This window comes from Labrus mixtus, chromosome 5 (assembly GCF_963584025.1).
Source record: "Labrus mixtus chromosome 5, fLabMix1.1, whole genome shotgun sequence".
In the NCBI taxonomy this organism is placed as follows: Eukaryota; Metazoa; Chordata; class Actinopteri; order Labriformes; family Labridae; genus Labrus; species Labrus mixtus.
Window position 1 is genome coordinate 24215478 of NC_083616.1, and position 16678 is coordinate 24232155.

The following is a 16678-nucleotide window of genomic DNA, read 5'->3' on the forward strand; positions in this document are numbered from 1 at the left end:
CTCTCCCTCCTTTTCTCTGTCTTTCTCTTTCACTCAGGTTAGCTATCTCTCCCCCGTCCTCCTCGCTCGCTGTCTGCAGCCACCCGTGCTCAGCTCAGAGAAGTGGCTGATGGGAGTTCATCGGGTGCACTGTGTGTGTGTGTATGCGTGCATGCGGGAGCCGTGCGTGTTTGTGTACGTGTAGGTGCGACGTGTGTGTTTTGTCGTTCAGAGAGGGGTGTGTGTGTGTGCCCGAGTGTACGCACAGCAATGTCACTGGGCTGTGTAATTGAAATGGAAATGAGCCAATCAGCGACTGCAGTGGTGTGCCACCTCAGCCTGCATTCACTCCACTGTTCCAGCTCCCTCAAACTAACTCTCTCTGTTTGTGACTCTGTGTTTGTGACTCTGTGTTTGTGACTCTGTGTAAGTGTCTCTGTGTATCTGTGAGTGTGTGTGTTTGTGCTGACAATACTTGGCCCTTCTGCTTCCTCCCCGAGGGCCTGAGGAGGTGGTGTGAAAATATAATCAGTTAGTAATAAAGATTATCTCTTACACTCTCTCTCTCTCTCTCACTCACTGAGCAACACACACACACACACACACACACACACACACACACACACACACACACACACACGTTTGCACACATATGCACCGCTGCTTAGTGTCCAGCTAATCGCCCTGACTCTGAATTGTGACCCAGCACTCAGTGGGCCAGCTGTGGCAAAACAAAGACGTGCAATTATCTCCATTTTACTATTAGCTTAACATCCAACTTCGCTCCTTAATTACCTATTTTACTGCTAAAAGGCCTCCGCTGCCACTTTCTGCCTCTGCTCTTTTCTCACAAGAATGGAAACGATTGTTTCTCATGATGTTTCCATTAGGATGTCCTAAAATAGAGTGCTGCAAGTCGGGAGGATCGAGTGAATGTGTGTGTGGCACTGGGGGAAACTCAGCACCAACTCTAGATGGACCACAGCTTATGTGATTTTATAACCTTTAAGTTCTTATCTTGGGACCTTGAATAGAGAAATATATGTAAGCTATCACTGTAAGGATAATGGAGAGAGCCAACAAGGCTTTGGATATTTTGTGTTAGATTTTAAGGAAGAATGTGCGACTTCTTGATCCATAGATATCCACACCCCCTTTAAATAAATAAAGTTATAGCAAATGCATAGTGGCGTCACATCTGATTGGCTAATTGATCCATAATGCACAATGGCGCCGCCTTCTTTAAGCAACAGGTGTGTGTGTGTGTGTGTGTGTGTGTGTGTGTGTGTGGGGGGGGGGGGGGGGGGGGGGTGTCATAGTGTCAGAGCTCAACAGCTGGTAATTTTATTATCATGAATTCATTCATTTCATCTTTATGTATTCATAAGTTTCACATTTTATTTGACATATAAAGACAGAATAAATAAATACATTTATTAGGTCGGCCAATTTAAAGGTATTTTTAATGCATTAGTTAAAGGTCAATTTAATTAATCATCAACATAGAACAGACTTTTATGTTTTTAACATTCATTAAATGAGTAAAATAAAACCTTCAGGATGATCATTCTGCTGCCTTGCACACACAACTCACCATGTCGCACACATGCATTAAACTGCCAATTTTGATGCCGTTTTTAATAGCCACATCATTTTTTTGTCAACTTCAATTCTGCACCATCTTTGTGATTCTTTATCTTCCTTTGACTTCAGTGTTACTGTATCGTCTCTCCCGCATATATGCTTCACTCTTCAGGGGCTGGCAGGGCAATCAATTGATTTATATTCCATGTGTGCAACCTCTTTGTGCTTGGATGTCCTGTTCAGTGGCTGGAGAATGTTTGTACACACAGTTTCTGCTGAAAAGAGGTTCAGTGGTGGTGGTGGTGGGGGTGGTAGTAGTGGTGATGGGTGGCAGGGGGTTTTATAGAATAGCAGCAGCAGATTAAAGCTGCCATCGCTGTAAACAAGACACTGGCTGCATCTAAAACTCCCACATTAGTCCCATGATGGCAAGTTTTTTTTTTTTTATATAAGGACAATAAACACAGCTTTCTACAACATATAACAACTTTCCAGGGGATGAAAATCCAGCTATGAAAATACTTTTCTAACACAATATTAATCCACATATGGTTTATAGAAGAATCTGCTTTAATGATAAAAGCATGGTTGAATAACTACTGCAAAGACATGGGGGAGCCTGTCAATACTATCTCCATTATTCAGCCTCTCGGTCTGTTTTTTTTCTTCTTCTCACTATTACCTCACCTTATTTTGGAAGCAGGTCCTTTCTCTCCCCCTATAGTGCCTACTTCTCACCCTCACTCTGTTCTCACTCGCTGCCATTAGCAGCTTCTGGCTCTCACTGCCGCTCCTTTGCCAATGTGCCAGAGAGCTCACTGAGCTGATAACACCGTCCTAATGTATGTGCGGGTGTGCTCGAGCTGGGCGTAGGTTTGTTGCATATGTGTGTGTGTGTGTGTGTGTGTGTGTGTGTGTGTGTGTGTGTGTGTGTGTGCGCGTGCGCAAGGGAGAGTGTGTTATGTGTTACAAATGCCTGTCCTGTCTCTTTTTATGTGCTCACTCACCCAAACATCCTCTGCTTCATTTGCAGTCAGGGCCACGAGCCACTATTCTGACTGCTGAGGCAGGGAGAGAAGGGCAGCTGAAACATCACACAAACACAAACACACACACACACACACACACACACAGTCATTCTCTTTCTCTCACACACATACAGTAGACACACACACATGAGCTGAGGCAACAGCGGATGGGGGGGGGGGGGGGGGGGGTGTGTGTGTGTGTGTGTGTGACCATTAAGTCGGTGACATTTTAAAGCAGTGAGAGAGATGCATGGCTCTTCCTGGACCTCCACAGACATGTTTTAAATGAGATGTTACAGATGAGCTACTCCACGCCTGGCTTGCAAAAACTCTCACTTCTACTGGTAAACACAGAAAGGCCACGTTCTGTGCTAGCTCATGCTCTCACAAACACACACACACACACACACACACACACACGCACATAAATACATACACTGAGCAGAATCCTGCATATAAAGTGAAAAAGCTGTGGTTTGATTCGTCCATTACATTTGACATTAACCATTCGAATGTGCAAACATGAATTTAAAGCGCCCAGACCCAGGGTTTTTTGCTCAAATTGTTATGTGCACTGTGATTATAATCCTGTGTATCTGATGTGAACATAACACAGACTGGAGTAAACACAGCTCAGCAGGACGAGCGTTGTCAGTGCATGCACAGAAAATGGATCTGAGAAAAAAAAAAATCCTTTCTTTACAGTCAGAACTCACATATTACTTTTAACTAACTAGCAGCGCTGCATTGAAAAGAGAGATCAAATAAGTGGGTGGAAAAGGAGCGACAGGGAAGCGATAAAGAAAAGTACTGACATTGTTATACCATTGTTCAGCATATATCTTTTTTTTTTTTAGACGTCCATTGCCAGTCAAAGAAAACTGTGTTCCCGTTGATAATTGAGACTCGCTGCAGGAGTTGTTTATAGAAAATAGTCCTTCTGGCTTATTTGTTTCTTTCTTTAACAAACTTTGAAAACATTATGTTAGTGATACTAACAACATGAGGGCAACAGGAAAAAAGTCAGTTGATCATTGTTCTACTTGTTGCAGCAACATAAGAGGAATCGCTGTGTGAGCACAGATACCAGGCATGCAATCGCTTTTCATTGGACAGAATATGCCAACATAGTAAAACTACATTATGGAAAATCAGGGTGAAATAACATCATGAATCAGACATTGGTAATCGGATTGGAGCCATCTGATATCCTCTCATGTCGTTGAGATGCAGTGGACAGATTAAACATACACACAAGACCGTAGAGGAGGCAAAGTAACTCACAATATGACTTATCCCAGGATCATATCAGGACACAGGGCTTCTGTGATCATTCAGAAGTCACATGACAATCATTTAATAAAACATCAAAACATCTGATTCACACGAGAATACAAAATGTGCCTCAAAAGGAAAAAGTGCAATTCAATGCCAGTTTCACCTCTTATCATGCTTCATTCCGCAGTATTCTTCTTCTTCTTCTTTTGTCCCTCTGTCATCTTCCTCTTTAGCCTATTAGCTTATGTTCATGTTCTTTTGTTCATTCTTATGAGCCACCATGCACTGACTTAGTTAGACAAACTGGCAATGAAATCTGTGTTGAGTGCTTTTGAGTAACTTGCCTTGTCAAGGACATATACGCCAAGTTGCTGCAGAAGCTGGGGATCAGACCCCCGTCCTTCCGGTTGAGAGATGACCGACTCTACCTCTGAGCCACAGCCGCCCATTTGGCACCAGTGATTTGATTTTAGTATCACACATGTAAGGACAACGATATATTGCTGTATCCATATTTTGTCCTACCCCTACAAGTCGGTATAGAAATTTAAAAAAATGTGCTGTGTGTGTGTGCACCGCTTCAGTATGTTAATCCTCAGACTCCAGAGTCCTCGGGATGAAATTATTTGTAGCCTGTTACACGCTTTGCCCTCTCGTGGGTCCAGGGGCTCAAGGAGCCGGTGTTAGAGACAGCAGTGGCGGTTTTCAATTAAAAGTTTTGTCAAAACTCTTGTCAGGTTGTGCTCCTGCAACATTTAACAACTGGGTCTCAATTACAAACTCACACCACCTGGCTTCTGGGTGGAATGAGTCAGTGGCACCAGCTGTGTTGGTACTTGAGCAATTTTGTGGTTCATTGTCGCCCTCATAGTGCTTCAAGTGTGTATGTGTGTGTGTGTGTGTGTGCTAAATTGAGGGCATCACTTACGAGCTTACAGGTGTTCAGTGTTTTCTCTGTGATGTCCCCTGTGGCCTCAAAGGTGAGAGTCGCACCATCTCAGACCCAAACAGAAAAAAAACTGGACACAAGAATTTCTCTAATTCTGGCAGGTGTAAAAAAAAAAAAAAAAAATCCACAGCTGAGAGACCTATTTTGTGGCTAGCAGAGAGGAAATAGTGTTTGTGTGTCGGTGCTTGTGACAGTGTGTGGCCTTTAGATGAATCTGCCTGTATGTATTGAAACCCTCTGACCCTGTGTGGCCGGTTCTAGATCATTGCAGCAGTAAAGATGCCTCACCGCGCAGTCCTCAGAGACAGCCAAGGCTCTGTATATTTCCTGACATGACATTTACTGTCCGGACCATCCTCTTTCCTTGTGATCATTTATACTTTGCTTCCTGAGAATCGTCTTTTCTGTATTCTTCCCTGGAAGAAAAAAAAAATGCCCAAGATTTTGTTTTTTTCTTCCATAAAAGACCAAAAGCTGTTCTCTGTGAGCGTCTTTTCTCAAGCTTAGATACTTCAGTCTGCTATCGTTCAGAAGGCAGATGTGTACACGTGTGAGTAAATATCTGCTGCAATGATAGATTTATAGATAAACCGACCCACCCAAATTTATTGAAGCCAGAAGAGGAGAGCGCTGGTGCTTGTAAATTTCCAGACAACACAGAGAGAGTGTTGACAGATCAAACTCGCATTGTCTACATATGTATGTGCCGAGTTCAAACAATGCTTTATGCGTCATGATTGAAGCAATATTGATGCATCAACACACAGATGTAATAAGATTTTACTAATGGGACTTGTGGAGTGCGTGCACATCATTCAAAATCAAGTTCTCATACTTATCCTTTCTATAAAAAACCTCAAGACGTCAACCCTTTCTCTTCTTGTTTTTTTTCCCTACCAGGTTCCATCGTGGGGACTACCACATCGACGTGTGCATAAACGACTACCTGGATGTCTACTGTCCTCACTATGAAGACACAGTGCCTGAGGAGCGGACGGAGCGCTACGTCCTCTACATGGTCAACTACGATGGCTACAGCTCGTGCGACCACACCTCGAAGGGCTTCAAACGCTGGGAGTGCAACAGGCCACACTCTCCGAACGGACCGCTCAAGTTCTCAGAGAAGTTCCAGCTCTTCACTCCCTTCTCCCTGGGCTTTGAGTTCAGACCGGGCAGAGAATACTACTACATCTGTGAGTGTTATAGCTTTTTATACCTACATACAGAGAGGCGACAAATAGAAGGAAAATCAAGGGTCTCAGTTTGGATGTTGGGCCACTTTGAGCTCTACAGAACGCCGTTCTCTCGAAAATAAAAGGGCCTTTTTTCTCTTGGTTGTGTTTGGGAGGTTTATCCATCAAACTACTACTATCCCTGATAGGCTGTGGTTGAAAAAGTTACAGCCATAGTTTTGCGCAAAACCATCTGAATCCTCATGCATGCCGTGTTTAGCGTTTTGGGTTAGCAAATGACATGGTTAGCTTAAAAAAAAAAGGTTCCATCAAACCCTAGTGCTAATTTGGTCTTCAAAAATGAGCCCATATTCAGGGGGGGAGTAAAAGAGAGATCTCCCGTGATTCCAAGCTAGCCTCGACGTCATGTTTTGTTATTGTTTTGATCGAGAGCCCCCTGGCGGCGGATTTTACATGCTGTGTGTTGAATGCTAAACAAGAGAAATGTCTCTAAAAGGGAGCCTAATGGTAAAGAAAGAGCATCAGGGTGTAATCAAGAAGAATGAGAAGTAATGATTGAGGCCGATCATTCATTTGGAAGTTGTTTAAAAAAGTTATGTAACAAGTAAGAGGCAGGGACTTTTTCTCAGAGAGACCAGCAGAGTGGCCATTGAGGGAAAAAAATGCAGTTTAAGGTGCTTCACCATTGGTTACATTTGTTTAATAGCTCAGGTATTTGTCTTATCACTTTCAGCGTTCAGCCTCAACAAATATTCACATAAATCCTGACAGAACAGAGGCTGTTGTTGTACTGAGTGGCAGTAGACCTTCTATTTCAGGGGCTTAGGGAGAAAAAAACAGAAAATGTGAGAACAGACACCTTAGCATCTGCTTTAAGCACGTTTCACCTCTTAGTTATGAGGCCTTTCTAAAATGAATTAATCTGTTTTAACAGCATGGTTACATTTCAAGGAGCTGCAGTCAAACTGATCAGCCAAACGCAACAAATCTTTTATTTTGAAAGGTTACTTTTGTTCTTGTTTTTACTCTTAGTGACAACTAAATAATGTCAGGAAATGTGGGTAAGAGACAGGAGATGAAATTTAGCAATGGGCCAAGTTTCAATTAGACCCAAAGGGTGCAACAACAAGGACTCAGTACATGGGGTGCTTTTACAAACTATGTTCATACCAATACTGGAAGTCAAGTATTTTGTTTTGTTTCCAAAGCTGCACAGAAACTCCCCTTCATTCACAGAAAGATGTAAAGCCAAACTATGTAACACTGCATGCATTACAAATCCAGCCAGCCCTAACGTTTTCTTTCTTCACACACACGCCGACCATCCCTTAGCCATGTTTTCACAACCCCAGCACAGAGCTCTGAGAGGTGGCATTACAGGGATCCGAGTAGACGCTTTCAGGCTTTTTTTCACACCGCTCTCAACACTTGAGGAAAACTCTTCCCTAAAATGGCAATGGAATTCACGGGGGAGTTAAATTGAGACAGTTTGAAAGTATATAGCTCACAAGCCCTGCTGCACAATGCTGCCTCCTTCAAAGAGAATCGCTCTCCTCCCTCCAACATTATGCTACGCTCCCATTCAGCTGGCATTAGATTTTGTGTCGTCTGCCTCTTGGCGTAGGAACTGAGCCTAACTGAGTTCATGTGAAGTTGAAGCCCCTGGGAAATTAGGTCTTATCAAAGCGATGTGATAGAGTGGAAGTGAGTCGAGTTTGTCCTTCCATCGCAGAATACTCCCACACGGAGGAGACTGAGGAGTCACTGTCACCGCCACTCACTCTTTACACATTTGTCACAGGGATACGCTGATTTAACCGAGTAGGAAGCGCAGTTATGTTCTCATATGGGTGGCATTAATGCAATGTCATGCAGCGTAATGCGGTATGGCTTCAGCTATTCCAGGAGAAGTTTGTGCACTTTTCGGGGCTAATGTACGAGGAAAAGTGTGTAAATTCCTTCTCAGCGAGGGGGCTTCCAGTTCTGACAGTTAACACACTCTTGCTAAACGCTGTACTTGTATCTGTTTATCTGTAAAACGGGGCCTGTGGTGTTAATGCGGCTCGAGGTGGCTGTCAAACCCCTGAGTCCTTGTGTTTTCTCAGAGACGAGCGTTGAAAAGAGTCAGGAGTGTAACCGAGCCGAGCCCCACATGCTGGGATCTGTTTTCTAAATTGGCACCTTTTTATGAAGCAGTTAACCTGACAGCCAGCCAAGACTTCCCTCCCTGTCCTTTATTCATTTCACGTGTTTCCCTCCCTCTCCTTGCTCCCTAACACTTCAGAGTTATGGACTGGGGTGTAAAATCATTTTTAAAAGTTCCCTCCCTAATGTTCGCAGTTGTTACCACAGTGAAATTATGTTTTCTTTCTCAAACTTCTCCCTAAAACAAATGGCCTGAAACCCTTCCCAACAGCCTTTCAACAACCAGGTGTTAGGACATTTGTCTGGTTAAAAAATAACCAGATTTTCCTCTGCTTTTATTGCCAATTTGCATGGACAGTCATACTAAATGAGATGAGGGAGAAATCTTGGGAGCGTAGATGGGGGTTAGCGAAGGGTTATACAATTCATCCACTCCTCCAAGTCTGTATTTCTAACATTTTTTCAGCCATTTCTGTTGAGAGATGCTTGTCCTAGGGGCTGGATTAAATTACACTGCGACCGACAGGGCTCCCATGGAACACATCCATTCTGCCGTAGCACGCCATATTGGTTTAGTGGCCCGCGGCTTCATTGGCCATTGAATGATTCTAGCGTGTAGCCTCTCTGGCTACAGTGGCGGATATTAAAGTCATCTACCATAAAGCCGTCTGACATGTGATTTCCTACTGCCATTGTGTCCAGCCGGGATGTCCATAAGAAGCGGTGGAGAGGGCTGGTGATGGATTGGACAGTGTCTTTAGTGGACAGACATGGTGCTGAAGGAGGAAGATTGAGAGAAGCTGAGAGGTGGTAACATTACTTCACCTGCCAGTTTATCTGCAACATCGGCCTCTATAGCCACCATCGTTATCGTCATCATAAACATCAGGGAATCTTCCTCACCTCCACACAGCAGGAACAAACGAGACCTTTCAGGTTGCATTGGGTTACATCATTTTAAATCACTTTCATCTGAAGAACTCAGTGATAGATACAGGTTTTTCACTGAGGAATACCTAAATAGACTCAACTGTCTAAGTACAACAGGGAATTTTTCAAAAGAGTATAAATGTATTACTGTATTTTTCTCATGGATTACATTCTGGCTTATTATACAGTTAAAAGACATTAATTTGAAAATAAATCAGGATCATTCGCTTATACTTGATTATCTCTAATCTTTTTTAAGTGCAAAACTTAAAGCCACCAAAATCAGGCCTATTTGGCAACTACTTATGGAGATTTTAGTTATTGAAAACTTGATGTTTTAAGTTCTTTAATCTTGTGGCAGTGTTAGCCGATTTGAAGGCCCAGCGAGGAGTGTTTAGCTGGTTAATAACGTACTGAAATTCATAAGGATGCCTCTTTATGACCAACAAAAGCAAACAAGACCATAAGCAAAAAGATTATTTCCATATCGTTAATTTTAATGCCTAGGACTGCGGTGGCATGGTAAATGTGAGAAACTAGGAGATTTACAGCATTCTGCAGAAAGAGCCTTTTCTCTTCACATTTACATCCACAGCAAAGATTCACAATGAGTGATACTTTTGACTGTTTAAAGAAAGCAGGGTGAGATTCATTTGCCCCCCAAACACAACTGACATATGTAAAGGACAAAAAACAGCAAAGAGATACCACTTTGTCCACAGGGGGCGCCAAAATCAACACAAACCAAACGGTCCTCACAGGAGCTTTAACATGCATTTACTCATTGACTTATTTACTCCAAACGAGGTCAAACCTTTGCTCAAGTTTTGTCTGAATCGTCCTGTCATAATATTCATGTAACTAACACAACATTTTTGTGATTCATTGTCAAATTGGCGATTATTATTCTACATGTACCCATACATTAATACACAACCTGAGCACAACAAGGAGAGCTGAGAGTGGTGAACACTGGTATGAAGCCAGCTTTATGTTCATGATGGATTCCACTTAAAACGATCACGTGGACTAAGCTTTGAACGTGTGTATAGAGGCTTACAGAAATCCAGATATCACTTTTGATTGAAGGAGAATATTTAACAAGACTTTTATAACTTAATGCTCTTTAGAGACGACAAGGTGGGGGAGTCAGAAGACCTCTGTGGCCTCGTCTGCTCTGGAATAAGCTCATATTTTTTCACGCGGATCATTAATGATCATCTTATCATCTTTTATCGTGCATAGAAATGTTTGAGTACCCGAGATGTCTAAATAATAGAACTCAGTATGGAACAGTAATTAGTGACTTCTTTAGTTTTAAAATATTGAGCAACTTATTAACATTCATTGTTGTGATGTTGGCGCTGCAAGGGGGAGCAGTGGTTATTCCTGTCGCCTCACAGCAAGAGGGAAGGTTCCTGGTTTGTATCTAATGTCAGACAGGGACCTTTCTGGATGGAGTTTGTCCTCCCTGCGCATTGAGCGTCTTCCCACAGTCCAAAGACATACGCGGTACGTTAATTGGTGACTTTATTGCCCTTAGGTGTGAGTGTGAGGCTGAAAAGTTGTTTGTCTCTATGTGTTAGGGTTGTGATTGACATGTTGATCTGTCCAGGGTGTAGATCTGCCCATTGCTCAATGACGGCAGGATTGGCTCTGCCCCCTCCCAAATGGTGGTCAATATTTTTGAGGATTTGGAACGTTTTAATATCGCATGTTTTTAAATCATACATTCTCCATTATTTTAATGATCGATAGTATATGATTGAAAAGTCATGAAGCATTAAAAAAATAGATATTACGTCTTTACCAAAAAAGAGAGAGCGCTGTCTTAATTGCAGGAATACAACCAACATCAACATTTGTGCATTTAAGACCCTGTGCAGGAGTTTGCCTGCAATAATTGGGGATTAAAAGCAGGAAATTATTCAATATTGGTTACCTGAGACTTCTACTTTTGTTCCCATGGTATCATTACAGGTATTGATTTTGTTAGATTTTTACTAGCCTGTATCCACAATTTTAAATGATGATATCATGACAACCCTATTCATGAGATGTTGTGAAGCTTGTAAGAATTCAAATATTAACAATCATTTGCCTGTGAAAGCACCAAACTTAGCATAGACATAGCCACCGTATAATGGTATGTAGATACCTGCAGTTCAGGACGAGGTTAGGGGTCAGAATTTGCCTTTGTAGCCCATTTGCCTACATTGTGCGAGTGTGAAGTGTTGCATAGCCAACAGAGAAAATCATATGCATCATTACGCACAGAAGCTGGCCATACTGCACACCTGCACTTAACACAAATGTCAATGTGCTCTGAGCTGGAGGTCACAATTCATGAGCACATGAGGCAGGTTAGCAATAGCTACTGTTAGTGTAAATGGGCTCATGTGCTCGAGACATAACAGTATATCATGTAGGGGGATTCATGAAGTGCAGTTTACAGCCCTGATAGAGATGGATTTTCTATTCACAATCAATATTTCACTTATTTCACTCTAGAATTCATTAAGAGTAACTTATATTTAACACAGAGCAGCAGAGACCTTATATATAAAATGCTCATAAACCCAGATTCAGAATATTAATCTTTTCCTCATCTTTAATAACTTTCTGTAGTCAAATGACCCGAGGGAACGGGGGGATAAAAAATCGGCCCTGGGTGACGTGATTGATTAGCGTTCTTGTTTGTAGATGAAAATTAAGCTGTCAAATCATATTCCTGCAGAGAAAATAGCCGTTAATGGTGTTTTCGCCCTGCGAGTTCGATGCGGGTCGAGGGTTGATTTGTTGTATCTCTGATAAAATTAGAGCGAGGAGACAGGGTTCTGCTGTCATCTGCTTCAACAACAGAAACAGCTTAATCAACGCTAGCAGGACGGAGGGAATTTACTCAAATGGAGGTCATAATTCTTCATTTCGGTTAGTGTCAGCTCTCTCTCCCCCTCTATCTCTCTCTCTCTCTGTCCCTCCCTCTCTCTCTCTTAGAAGCAGGTAATTTGAAAGCAAAAGCTGGAGCCTTTTCCCTTTGGAGATAACACTCAGCAGTGTTTTCTCTCCTGGTCAACACAAGACAGAGCAGAAAGGAGAGGCATACAAACAGAGGATTACATTAGAGATGTCAGAATTATTCGGTTGCGATGCAGAGCTGTAATCTAATCGCCACATATGAAAGCGATTCAGCAAAACGCAGTATTAGCAGTAAGTGAGTTACAGCTGAGAAGTGTCTGCCTGTGAGTCAGACATCAGGGATAAGCATAAAGTCAGAGCACTTCTAAGGTCAGAGTTCACACAGTGCATTCATGGTTTAAGTGAAAACCCATCTCGCAGAATGCTGACGCGAGCACGTTTTTCTAATATGGACACAATTCCTCGATCGCGTTATTTGAGTGATTTTAATCTGAAAAGGGCAGAAATCCAATATCAGTGACAGCTCGCCGCAAGAGTTGAGTGAGCGTGGCGCGTTATGGTGTTATAGGCGTGAAAGATGTGTGGCAAATAGGAAAGCAGTCAGTGCGATCACGCACAGACGGAGATTGCCAGCAGGAAAGATGTTGTTTTCTTGACGTCTGACTTGTTCACCTATAGGGCTGCTACTGTATCTCACGGACAACAGGATCAATAACAACTTCTCCGTCTCACATGTGGAAGGAGATAATAGCTATTTCTGGATTTGACACCATGGGGAAGAAGGATAACACAGCAACTCTTAAAGAGTCTTTGCAGTAGGTCAAATAAATAGTTATAATAAAAAAACAATCCAAGGTAAGAACAAATAAACGATACATAATCAGGGTATATCTAAAGCTATCATCTAAAAATCTGTCTCACCAACATACACATCGACTAACTGCACAAGTGATTAATTGCAAGCCGCTGAAAAATACTTTTTTTTTTTTTTACATTTTTCATGTCAAAGATTCCAAGTGAGTGATACATTTGACAGTTAAAAACAAGCAGGATGAGACTTTCCAACAGAAAACACTGCTTCCACATATACAGATCAAAATCAGCAAAGAGATGGGCCGCCAAACTTGACGCAAACGAAAAAGTTCCTCACAGCTGCTTTGATACTCATAAAGCTTTTTACAAGATCCCGTAACATCTTATTCAACTTTAACTGGACAGCAGCATGCACTCAGAGCTCGAACCCATCCATGAAGATATGGACTATAGCTGTCTTCTGATTGATCATAAATCCTGTAACACACCTTGTTCCTTTGAGAGTAGAGAAGGGCTTATAGAACAGGCAGCAGGAGGAAAATGGCATTAATGGACAAATAAAATAGAGGCAGTGACTGGTGTATGCAGTCTGTGTTTTGTTGGACCTTTGGGAGGTTGGCTAATAATGATAAAGAGCCCGTGCAGTTCCATTTGCGGTACAGGCACAGGAACCTGGATATAATGGACACCATCATAACTCAACCCTTTCATTCATTCACATGAGAAATCCAGCCTGTCATCAGCATTCAGAAATGATCCGACAACATGAAGTAATGTGACGGGAAACTGGATACACATTCATGTACAATATGCATACATATGCATGAACAGACAGACTAAAAAGCCACAAGGATGCACACAGTCTGGAATGCATTATTATAATCCTGATAGATGGATGAATATTCCACCGCCTCAATCTTCCCATGGTTACTACATGAATTCTTGTCTCTTCTTTTTCATTTCATGCCTCTCTGTGGACTTTGGCACAGTAGTACCTTAATAACCCTACCTGTGTCTCTTTGCACGGGATACCTGTCAAATGTGTATTTTTTCCATGCAGATAGCATGCTTCAGACTCACTGAAGAAGTACAGACTGGTGGCAAAAATTAAGGGAAAACCCTGAATAAAGCAAACAAATAACAGCCACGAGTGGCAGAGGAATGGTTTGTTGAATTTGATGATAAGCTTCTTTTAACCATTGGTCTTTACAGATGCACCAACACAACCAAGCTTTTATGAGAGATATTTGATCAATGTGTTCAATAGCATTCTTCAAACATCACGCTCAAACCGCAAAAAACACTAAATGAAGAAGTATCATTCAAAAGAAGTGTTCAGGCTACTTGTACCTGTAGCATCAATGGCAACCTTCATTGAAGCTATTCAAGTAGCTCTTGGTGGCTTAACCCCCGATTGAACACCCATCCACATGCACTATCCTTCAAACCACATTTTCAAATGGAAATTATTTTGGAGCCTCAAGTTTATTTTCAGATTGTCAGTTCAAGGTATAAATGGGCATGGACTAAACTGATTCTGGATGTTCACCTTCAGCCAATCAGAGCAATGAAACCTGTGCCACATCAGAAGGCTTCTTGCTTGGTTTGCTTGTTCCAACCATGGACTGTATTAAACATGGAGGTGGTCTCAGTGACATAAGCCATTGGTTTAAAGACCGTCGATGGTGGTCTCCATATTTGAAATGCTGACTCAAACAAACTTCACGTCAACCTATCAACAGGCAAAGAGCTGGATCTGAGGCGGTCTTAAGACTCCTGACAAACAGCTTGGAGATTCCTGCCCATCAGTCAGATCAGTCACGCCACTTATTATGAACAACTAGTATCCTTCTAATCAAAACTCTTATCCTTCTTATCACACACAAGTTATAAAATAAATGTTCACCCCCTAACTGGGTGTGCTGCTGAAGAAATTAGTTAAGTAGACCAAATGTGTTTCTTTTAAAACGCTGTAAACATGTTTATTCCTGTTTCAAGGAACAGCAGTTTTTTTTCTACAATTCTACAATTCACTTAGCAGACGCTTTTATCCAAAGTGACGTACATCAGAGAGCAAGTACAACACGAGCAAGGATCTAGAAAAAAAGGAACAATGTCAGTAAGAGCAAACGATCAGCTTTGAGCTTTTTCCTCTTCATTTCTCAACACCGGAGGTTGTCGCTTGGTTCCAACATCCAACTCCACTTCTAGCTTCTAGTTTGTTACAAAAATCACTGATGTGTCCGTTCAGTTCATTTCATGCTGGTGCAAAAACAAATTCTCAATGTTAAAATCAGCGTCAGCCATCTTCTGTGTTCGCGGTCATTGTTTGAAATCAGTCTCTTATTAGAGAAAGTGTTGTGATTGGCTTGACCATGCCTACATCAGAATAAAATCCAGCTAAACAGGAGTGGTACCAACACATCTGCAGGAGCAAATAAAACAGGATTGGTCTGGTTTCCAGGCTAAATCTGAACTTCAAACACATCAGCAGATGGGAACAAATCAGTCAGATATGTTTACTGGCCCCTGAGAAGGTCCAATAACATAAGAACAAACTGTTAAAGGTCTGGCTATACCGAGCTCACTGGAGTTTTTAAGAGTCTCCTTTCAAAAACAAACTGAAACCAGCCTGTTGGCCACACGTGGCTAATAATAGACCATGAGCTAGGTCACAGCACACTTGTTGACAGCCTGGAGAAAGCAAAGCAGGAGAGAAAAGTCTCTAATCAAGTTATGTGACTTGGAGCACCAATAAAGTAGTCATCACTTTGTCTGTCGGATAACAGGAAGGCTGTAAAAAAAAAGCCAAAAGATGGTGCATACAAGGGCTGGGATCTAAAGGAAATGAGCTTCCTCTCAGATACATTCATCTACCAACCATCTTCACTATCATTAAAACAAGGACATTTAATCCTTGGCCATTACAACCATTAACACATATATTATTAAGCCAGTGCATTAGTCATTATGTTTAATTGTATTTGTTCATTTTCCTTCCTCCTCTATTGCAACAAACATTCATGCACACACACACATAAGCACACATTTGATTCAGTGGGTGGATACTTGAACCATAATATTATGATTCCATGGAATACACTAACTGCAGTAATGAAACATTATTATGTACAATGATTTATTATTATGTGGCTTCTTTGAAAAGCTTAACGTCCCCTTTGATTAATAAATCAGCACATTTATTATAATAGGAGTGCATAGACATAAATGATTTGATGATATTGAAGGGTTTTCAGACTTTAATCACTCGCTTTTCATGTGTAAGAGGAAAAGCGGGTTGGTTTTTAGGATAATCATGAGGAGATCTTTTACAAAATAATTCTACATTGATATAATAGCTAAGGGGAAATGATTGTGTCCCCCGTACTTTTGCACTGATACACACGCGTATGAGAGTGCAAGTGCAATCTTTTTAATTTGGAATTATTGATTTGAAATCACAAATTTCAAATGATTGCTCTCTCTTCCCTTCTGTGACTCTGGCTGTGACACAACTTTTGTTCTCTTTTGGCGAGGGTTGAATGATGTAAGTGAAGAGCTAAAGGCCAGCTATCATTCGGGGTGGAGCGTTTATGTTCCCTTGGCTATCTGAAACAAGTCCTTTTCCTTCACTGCTCCTTACCGCTTCTTCGTTGCCTCCTATTGCGTGTTGGCTGTAGAAGCATCTGGTTAATGGGACTCTGCAGCGGAGTGTCTCTTCCATCTACTTTCACACACAGATTGTGAGTAGGCACACAAATACTGAAAGTTTCTATGAATCTTTTTTTAATAACTTTTTTTCCGTCGCTTCAAGATGTCCTAGAGATGTATGCAGCTTCAGAACTGGTTGAATGTGGGAA

The 16678-nt window shown here is 41.7% G+C and overlaps 1 protein-coding gene across 4 annotated transcripts in view; it reads left to right on the top strand.

The window, feature by feature from the left end:
* Positions 1–16678, top strand: part of efna5b (ephrin-A5b) — a 179195-nt gene that overhangs the window by 74434 nt on the left and 88083 nt on the right. For all 4 annotated transcript variants that reach the window (XR_009673134.1, XR_009673133.1, XM_061038747.1 and 1 more), the window contains exon 2: positions 5719–6011. Coding sequence is in view for 2 of the 4 variants with exons in the window: in XM_061038747.1 (XP_060894730.1) it covers positions 5719–6011 (293 nt within the window). In the remaining 2 variants the exon portion in view is untranslated. The remainder of the gene's footprint in view (positions 1–5718; positions 6012–16678) is intronic.